A 9,702-nucleotide genomic window follows, 5' to 3' on the forward strand; every position below is an offset into this window, starting at 1 on the left:
GATATGATGTGGAAGACCTGAAACAGAGATTGATTGCTGTTTTCAACAAATTCACGATGAAGAAGAAAACCCACATACTTCTAGCCTACAACTACGAGTATGTGTTCTCGTCTTTTAATTTTATGCTTCTTTTTTTGTTAAGATTATTTGATAATTAGGATTCTGTGATTGCAGCAACTATTTCGTCTTCATTTGTGTTAATCTTGCCAAAAATCTGCTCGAGGTGTGGGACTTGAAGAAAAAACCATTTCATCATCTGGATGCACTAGTGGCAGTGCTGAATTAGTAAGTGATTCTAATAACATATTATTTTCTAATCACACATACCGCTTTCTAATGTTTCTCCTTTTAATGTTGCTCAGTGTCCGAAGAAGACATATCGGTGGGACGCCGGTCTCATTTAAGGTTGTCGAAATGGAGGGGAAGTACCTATCACAGCCGGTGGGAAACAATGAATGCAGATTTTATGTAATGTGGGCAATATTTCGCTACATCGGTGGGAAATCGGAAGAAGCCGAAAAGTTGGTGTGTATAATCCCCATTTCATTTATGTCTGTTAATAATTCAACAAAATAATTTACTGTTCCTCTTTGGATATCATCTTTTTTGAACGGCAGCGCAAGAAATATAACCACGAAAGGCTGTTAGACATGGAGATCATCGCACTGCAATCGGAGTTGGCAAAATTCATCTTAGCCGAGGTATTAGAAAAAGATGGAGTATTTTCTATTGCACAATCCGTGAAGTACAAGGACCAGTATGGCCTAGAGCGGCTCGCCAGATTATTGTAAGAAGTTCGAGAAGCATGTGTGAAGTCCAAGAATATTTCTTTTTTATTTTGAGGGATCGAGATGTGGATAAGAACATTTAAATTGTAATCGTAACATTTGTAATGTTTAATATTGATGGACCTATCGTCTACGTAGCGTATATAAAGCGAAACCCGATTCCACAAAAAATATAAATTAAAATAAATTATAAAACAATAAAATACGAATGGGCCATCACCGCCGGTTAGCAACAAACCGGCAGTGTTGTCGTAACCATCACTGCCGGTTAGAAACAAATCGACAGTGCTGGCTTGCTCAACACTGCTGGCTTGAACCATGAACTGACACTGATAGTTACGACAACACTGCCGGTTTGATCCATGAACCGAAATTGATATTTACTATAATACTGCCAGTTTGATCCATGAACCGACAGTGTAGGCTTGCTCAACACTGTTAGCTTGAGCCAAGAACCAATACTCTTGAAGCAACCGTCACTATCGGCTGGCACTACAAACCGGCAGTGTTGTTCAACTGGACACTGCCGGATGGAGCTAAGAACCGACACTGTTTCCTATAGATCAGTGTCGGTTTTTAAGTACCGACAGTGTTGTTCAACTGGATACTGCCGGGTGGAGCTAGGAACCGACACTGTTTCCTATAGATCAGTGTCGGTTTTTAAGGACCAGCAGTGATGTCAACTCCCCATCACTACTGGTATGCCACTGTCGGTTCAAAATCCGGCAGTGAAGTAGGTTTTTGAACCGGCAGTGATGTCTAGATCTGGGGTAGTGTGATGTGTTTTCAACAAAAACAAGCCAGCGAGGAATTGAACCTGCACCGCTTGCCTCGGAGCACATCTCAGGCGTAGATGAATATTCATCTAATGGATGCCCTATAGGCTATTTAATAAGGGCAAACATGGGGAAATAGACTCTAGTTAATCACTCCTTAGTATCTTATAAATCATATCCAAAATGAACTTTTTAAGTGATGGAGGGAGTAAGTCATTTTGGCTATGTTTACGTAGTGTATGCTATACACCAAGATATATGATGTGTCTACATATATAGTAAAAACTAGCCAGGGCCCCGCGTGGTGCCGCGGGAGATAATAGTGAGAAATATATGGAGAGAATGTATTGTTCAATGTTTCGCACAAAATGAATTGACCTGCTTTGATATATAAAAGAATTACCTTTTTTCTAGGAAAGAAATGGTCTAACCTACTATGAAAAAAACATTAGCTGTTTGGGAGTGCCTAGCATTGAAAAGAAAGAGAGCAAAAATAGGGAAAAAGCAGAGTTAAGTTAAAAAAAGCAGTACGTAGCATGGAAGGAAGAGAGCAGTAGGAAAAGGGGAAGAAAAGAGAAAAATCATTCGCTGCAGTAGTCGGGGTATTGTATCGAAAGGAAGATGGAGCATGGGTTGGTACAGTAGTCGAGTAGTGCTTATTAAAGGTTGCTAATGTTTGAAGGGTATGTACTGATGTTAACAGGTGTCGGTGTTTCGAATAAACACTAACTAGTAAATTTATATTTGTTGTACGTTAGGCCCGGATGGTGTGCTAAAGGACACAAGGTTTATACTGGTTCGGGCAGAATATCCCTACGTCCAGTTTGCTGCTGCTCGTGTTATTTGCACTGAAAAAGGTTCGTTGTAGGGGGTACAAACGGTCGAGAGAAGGACATGTCCCAAGTCTCTGATGGAAAGGTCGAAAGGATGCCAAGAGCTCAGTTGTTGCTCAGCTGTGTGTTATGTGATGTGTTGTGTGTTGGATTGATCCGTCCCCTTAGTGGGGTGCCCTGCCTTCCCTTTTATAGATCAAGGGGGAGCAAATGTTACAGATGGGGGAAAGAAGAAAAACCAGAGGCCAAGAAGGTCCTTTGAAGGTGCCGGGTCTTCCCTTTCCTCTGAGCCAGCCCCGCTGACATGGCAGACGGTGCCAGGGATAGCACGTTCGCTGATCTTGATAGGGCCGTGCTCTGGCTTCGTTCAGCATGTGGTCACGTCCCATTCTGTCCCGGCGGACGGCGCAGCGCACCAGGATGCCGAGCTGCGACCCTACGGAGAGCAGACGGGGAAGTAACCATACGTCCGTTGCTGTAGATGATGTGAGCTCCCTCCTGGATCATAGTGGTTGTCGTATGCTTATGTCAGGATCCGCGTCCGAGGGCCAATGGCGGCGCCCACAACACTGTAAGACAAAAGTCGGCGCCTACAACACTGTTCGGGCTATGTCATGCCTGGAAGAGCTTAAAGCGCCCGTCCCGTCATATCCTGACGGTACTTTTCCACAGGCATGCATGGTACGGTCCTCGGTACTGTGGTTGACTTGAGTGTCCTGTCTTACCCCGTGCTCATCATCATGAAGGAGCAGGGTGCAGATGTTGGGCGAGGTGGAGCCTGCCCTCAGACGTCGGGCGAGGCAGAGCTAGCTCTCAGCCGTCGGGCGAGGCGGAGTTTAGCCCCAGACGTCGAACGAGGCAGAGTCCAGCCCTTGGGGGTCGGGCGAGGCGGAGCCAACCCTTAAGGGTCGGGCGAGGCGGAGCCAACCTTCGGTCGTATGTGTAAGAAATGTAGTTGCGCTTTTGTCTTGTTCGGAAGCATCAGCGTTTGATGGTTATTAGTTCCACCTCTTTTGATACTCCAGTATTCGGTCCCCGACAACAGGTAAGTGCTTTTTGGAAACGGGTTTATATCATTGCAAACGGACTAAAGGGCGCTAATGGTTAACGTATATGTACTGTTGTTAATGGGTAACGCTGCTGCAAAACAGGCAACTGTACTGCTCAGCAGGAAAACATGATTCGTACTGTTCAGGTAACAGTGTTCACGTGAGGGATCACTGTTGGTAAACAGTGATATGTGAGGGAGGGGTTGGCATGTAGCTTTGGGAGGACAGGGTAGATATGTTAAAAATACCAAAACAGAAAACATCACCTGCGTTTGTATTTGCAAGAATGTGGAATCTTGATTTCTATTTTGACCTATTCTCTTCCTTCCAAGTGCACCATTGTGCAAGTTGCATTGACCGTGTTGACTCTTCTTATTGTGGCCAGCTACGATTTAGTCCTTTGGGATATAAGATCTCGAGTGTTTGTAGCATGTTTTTTCAGTTCTCATATATTGTTTCTCACATCTAAACTTTAGTCTCTGTCACATCGGATGTTTGACACACGCATAGAATATTAAATATAAACTAGTTACGAAACTAAATGCATAGATTGAGACTAATTTGCGAGACGAATTTTTTAAGCCTAATGATTTGACAATGTGATGCTACGGTAAACATGTGCTAATGATGGATTAATTAGGCTTAATAAATTCGTCTCACGGATTACTGAAGACTTCTGTAATTTATTTTATTATTACTATTCAAATACTCGATGTGACACCCCCACGTGACATCCGATATAACACTTCTAAACTTTAGTCCTGAATTCAAACACTCCACAGCGGTCTTTATCAAAAGGAAAAGGAAAATCTCCGTGGGTAGCTTATCAATCTGAGCTTATCTGAATTAGAGCATGGTTGTTTGAATGTGACGTTTGAGTGAATGTCACTGCGTGACTGCCAAGTGCCAACAATTGCCATGAACTTCGTCACACTCACGACGTCATGGCATCCAGGTTATTTGTGAATATATGTAACGTTATCTGTTACCGGAGGGGAATTAATGGTGGAAAGCGATACTTGTGTTTGGTCACGCTCAGGCCGCAATCAGATGCGGCGTAATCAGATACGGCCGTATTCACCACTGCACTGATTCCGCGCCTTCCTGAGCTTTATCGCATATATATACCGGCTCGCTCCCAGTGCTGCACAATTACGTTAATTACCATGCCAAACCAACACAAAGAAAGTAATCATCGGTCCCAGTGCTTTGTGCTCACGCACACACGAGGTTGTGTTTTTCCCGCTTCCTGTAAGGATATCCGTTATATTATTTGGCAGTTGTGAACAAAAAGCGAGTTGAACAATTCTCAAAACAAATCTTGCTACATGAAAATTAGAAAAAAAAAGTGTGTTGGATGATTTGTTGTTGTTGTTATAAAAGCAGCATTTATCGTGGCACCTCTAGTTTTATTTTAGAAGATCATTTTTGTTAAAATGGCCCATTTTATCAAGAACCAAACAACGATATTAATCTTTAGAGGAAATTTTATTAACTTATACGCAAAGATTTATTTGAAGGCAGAGATGTTTGGTTTACTAGTTGCTTGTACATCGCCTATGCTTTGCCAAAGTTGCATTGATGCATCTTTTAGTTTATGAAACTAGTTTACAAAACTATGATATTATAAGAGAGATATATAAATTTGTGAACAATGTATAATATTACTCTGTCTGATGAACAAATGATCAAAATAAAAGTTATAGATATTGATGAGTTCTACAACTTCTATGTTGATGACTTTTTCAGTTGAGGTCATTTATTCTTTCAAAACGTTATTTCGAGTTGACATTTTTTTTGAAATCCAAATTTTGGCCGTCAAAACCGTTGCTACAAATCGTCGGGAGCTGTCGGAGACGATGGGTGGCGCAGTGAATTTTGCCCGTCTTCTACGAATGATTGGGTGTGGACACAAACATTGAAAACAGTTGAAAACAAGGCGAAGGCGACGTGTGAACGCTCCCAAGAACAGAGGTAGAATTTTTTGAGACCAAAGAATGAAACGAAATGCGACGTGGGGGGTTTGACTGGTTGGACTTTGCTGGTTGCCGCGAGGCTCACCCGCCTGACATGTGGGGCACCCTAACGGTACCCGCGAAACCAACGACCGCCTCCCAAACAAAACGACAAAAAAGCAATGAAAAAATAAAATAGAAAAAGGAAAAACGGATCCACACCCCCGACCCAGAATGGAGGAGGTCGTCGCCGTCGCCGTCGCCGTCCACCCGCTCCGCGCCCCGCCCTCGCGGCCCCGCCTCCAATGCCATTAACCCTACGCGCACGGCGGCTAGGGTTTCGCCCCCTCCTCCTCCCCCCTTCCCCCTCCCCACCTCCACCCCCGGGCCCTGACGATGCCGTCCTGGTGGAAGCGCTCCAAGTCGGCGTTCCACCGCTCGTCCGTCACCTCCGCCTCCACGCCGTCGTCCCCCGCGCGGGCGTCCACCTCGCGCGTCCAGCCCGGACCCGGAGGCCGCGCGGGGAGGCGGGGGGACCTCCTCGCGCCGCCCAAGCTCACGCGCCAGCGGAAGCTGCGCCACGTCGACGTGGACAACGTCGACGTCGAGCTTGGGGACCTCGGCATCGACGATGTCTCCGACAGGTCGTCCTCCTCCTCCCCGCCGCAGCAGAGGGGCCGCTCCTCGGCCTCCGAGGCCATTGGGATCCCGGTCGGCACCCCCATCTCCAGGTCCGCCAGCGCCAGGGAGGGTGGGGTGCAACCGCCCCGGTCCGCGTCCTCGCCCGTCCTGCACCCGCTGCCGCTGCCCTCGCCCAGGCCGCCGGACCCGCTCGGGCCCGCCGATGGGTGGGGCGACAGGACGACGCTCGCGCCCAGGTGCGGTGTTCCCCCATTTTTCTTCTTTCGCCCAATTTCATCTGAATTCAGTTCAATCGCATGGATGTCTGGATGTGTAGCATGAATCGATTTGATTGCCCCTAGATTCTACTCACTTGTGTAGGGGAACTGCTACATTTGCAATCAATTTGCAATTGGCACTGTAGTATGATTCTGTAGTTCCAACAATCGGTTGAGATGTTACTTTCAGCTAGTAGTTGAAAGGCGTTTATGGTTATTCGGGGATCCTTAGCATTTATTGAGATGTGGAAATGTAGGAACAAAGGGGATTGGGACTGTCTCTGTACTAGAATGTTTGTTTCAACTGAATTTTCGAGCAGTTGACAATTGCTCAAAACAGACATCTACTGCTATTGCCCTACAGTTCACCTGTTCTGGACAGAAGTCAACGAAAAAGGGGCAAAGTCCTATCACGTTTCATACCCTACATAAATTGGGCATGGTTTTCGTGGTGATATGGACATGTAGGATATGTTGGGTGGTTTGAGTTTATTACGGGACCTTTTCATCATTCATGACCTTTTAATTTTTATGGTACAAGTGCATTATGCACTAGATTATCTGTCATTATGGATTCATGGTGAATCATAGAATCAATAAAGGTTTATCTTGGAACATGCAATGTATTCTTTTACATGGAAATGACAAGACGGATATGTGACCATAAGGGTGACGAGCCGGATCATGCAAACTGGAATTGTAAGAAAAAAGGAGGCTGACAGATCCATCATCATTCACTTGAGCCAAAACTTCTGTTTGTGTTTTTTTTGTGCTACTGACTAATGACCATTTATGGTGGTGTTTGGTTTTCTATAATTTAATTTAGCTCACCGGTGCATAGAGACACTTGACTGAGGAAAACTGGAGTTGCATCACCTGATCACCCTTTTGTTGACTACTCCTTTTCCTTTTCATTATAATCTGCACTTCTTTTACTCAAAATGGATAATTTTTTAATATAATTGAACCCATCTAAAGCTATTTTTCATTGCTTTTGAGCTATTTCCTGATCCTTAAGTGTTTTGTGGCTATAGGGTGATAAGCCAGATTGCACAGAAGTTTCCTGAGCACAATGAATTATTACCAAATGGAACAAAACGGGCTACCTTTAGTCACCACAGGAATGCATTCCGTGAGAAGTTCCAGGATAAGAGTTCACCAGAAATTATGAACTTTCGGTTGAACATTCCTGCTAAAAGTGCTCCGAGCAGTGGCTTTTCAAGTCCTGTGTGCAGCCCTCGAAGATTTAGCAATGCTGACTTCTCATCTACTATGGCACCTGCTCAAGGACCCCTTGTGTGGTCCGCTCCATCTATCCAATCAACAGATTTTATGGGAGTTTCATTCTCTCCTGAAAAATATGCAGGGGTTCCAGACCGATCTTCTTTCTCTAGTGCATTAAGAAGTCCTATTCTTATGCCAAGGAATACCAGTGCCCCTCCATCACCTATGCACTCTAAATTGTACCCAGATAACAATATTTCACGCATTGAAGGAAATGGGAGTGTCAGCTTTCACCCATTACCGCTCCCTCCTGGTGCTTCAAGTCCAATGCAAACAGGTTTTACCACTCAGTCTGCTCCAAAAGTTGAAATGCCCTCAGTGGCTGGTCAGTGGCAAAAAGGAAAACTTCTAGGTAGCGGCACATTTGGTTGTGTGTATGAAGCTACCAATAGGTATGGGAGTGTATTTGGTATATCATTGATACTAGCATGTCATTATGAATTCTGAATATTGTTTTGCATCCATTTATTTGCAGGCACACAGGAGCTCTCTGTGCAATGAAAGAAGTCAACATAATTCCTGATGATGCTAAATCTGCTGAGTCCTTGAAGCAATTAGAGCAGGTTGTTAAATTTGACAGTATATCTTACAGAATACACATGCTTTTTGTTTCCAGGAATGAGCAATATTTAATGTTTTATAGGTGCTTTCGTTCCCTATCTGAATAATTTTCTTCTTTACTTTTTTTGTTGAGCGTTTTCTTTGTGCCAAGACTTCTGGCTGCTTGACTATATTGCATATTTTAAATATTACCTGCAGCATTCGTATGACATATCTGGATAACTTTTTTTTTTTCTCAAACACGTAGGAGAGCTGTCTATCTTTATATCTAGACAACTTAGGAAATATATGCAAGTTCTGTAATAGCCTGCACTGACATACTTTCATATATTTCAGGAAGTAAAGTTCCTAAGCCAGTTTAAGCATGAAAACATAGTGCAGTATTATGGCAGTGACATTGTAAGTTCCCGACATGAATATGAGCTAAGTAACTCTGCTTTTTAGTTCATCATGTAATCTTTGGGGAGTCTTGCAGATTGAAGATCGTTTTTACATTTACCTGGAATACGTTCACCCGGGTTCAATTAATAAGTATGTCAAACAACATTATGGAGCAATGACAGAATCAGTTATTCGCAACTTCACCCGCCATATTCTAAGGGGTCTAGCATTTTTGCATGGCCAAAAGATTATGCATAGGTATGCAAATCCCTGTCATTGTTCAAATGCAATTTTTTTTTTGTGCCAGGTCAACTGGTATGTTGACTTGTGGCTTGGTTCCTAGTTCTTCTGTCTTGCTTAGAGCTTCTAGTAAACTTTCGCAAATTTAATTTTTCCTACACAAAAGTTTTTAGGAGAAACTTTCGCACAAAATACTTATTTGTATAATTTTTCTCACATAGATCTCCATGCTATTTGCCTCTTTTAGTTCATGTCGCTATGTTCTTTCTTATGTTGGCTTACTAGACTTTGGTATGCAAATTGGTTATTGCATCCGAGATCCAAATGCATCACTGTTCGAGTGTTGGTTATATTGGTCATCCCTTATCATGATACCTTGTCGTTTCTCTGGTCATTTGAACATATATAGGATGGGAGATGAAGGAGCTATGGTCTCATTTTTCAAAAAAAAAGAGTACTCATGAAAGTACATAAAAATAGGAACTTTGTTGACAACCATGAGCAGAAATAAAACTCAAGCCATCTTATTCAACACCTTAGCTCACCCAGGCGAATATATGAAAAGGTGGAGGGCATAGCTTGTGTATCAAAACTGAGCAACCTCAAACAAAAGTTTTCAATAGAGTAACATGGAGTGCACCTCTCAGTATGGTTTTGATTGCTATATACTAATGCATCTGCTTTCACTTTGTGTCATTTATGTAAAAGGCAATGAAAATATACACTTGCAGGGATATCAAAGGAGCAAATCTGCTAGTTGATGTTCAGGGTGTAGTCAAATTGGCTGACTTTGGAATGGCCAAGCATGTGAGTCTAGACTCTTGAGTTCAGTAACATTTTTCATGTGGCACCATTGACATCATTTTCTCCTTTTACCAGTTAAGTACTGCAGCCCCTAATCTTTCACTGAAGGGAACACCATACTGGATGGCCCCA

The 9,702-nt window shown here is 43.5% G+C and overlaps 1 protein-coding gene across 1 annotated transcript in view; it reads left to right on the forward strand.

The window, feature by feature from the left end:
- The first annotated feature begins 5,666 nt into the window (after positions 1-5,666).
- The window catches only part of LOC136547915 (mitogen-activated protein kinase kinase kinase 5-like), a 4,594-nt gene continuing 558 nt past the window's right edge, over positions 5,667-9,702 (forward strand). The window contains exons 1-7 of the mRNA XM_066539601.1: positions 5,667-6,279; positions 7,335-7,976; positions 8,060-8,147; positions 8,482-8,544; positions 8,621-8,784; positions 9,498-9,573; positions 9,646-9,696. Coding sequence (XP_066395698.1) covers positions 5,798-6,279; positions 7,335-7,976; positions 8,060-8,147; positions 8,482-8,544; positions 8,621-8,784; positions 9,498-9,573; positions 9,646-9,696 — 1,566 coding nt within the window. The 5' untranslated portion in view covers positions 5,667-5,797. The remainder of the gene's footprint in view (positions 6,280-7,334; positions 7,977-8,059; positions 8,148-8,481; positions 8,545-8,620; positions 8,785-9,497; positions 9,574-9,645; positions 9,697-9,702) is intronic.

Source organism: Miscanthus floridulus, chromosome 4 (genome assembly GCF_019320115.1).
Source record: "Miscanthus floridulus cultivar M001 chromosome 4, ASM1932011v1, whole genome shotgun sequence".
NCBI classification, from domain to species: Eukaryota; Viridiplantae; Streptophyta; class Magnoliopsida; order Poales; family Poaceae; genus Miscanthus; species Miscanthus floridulus.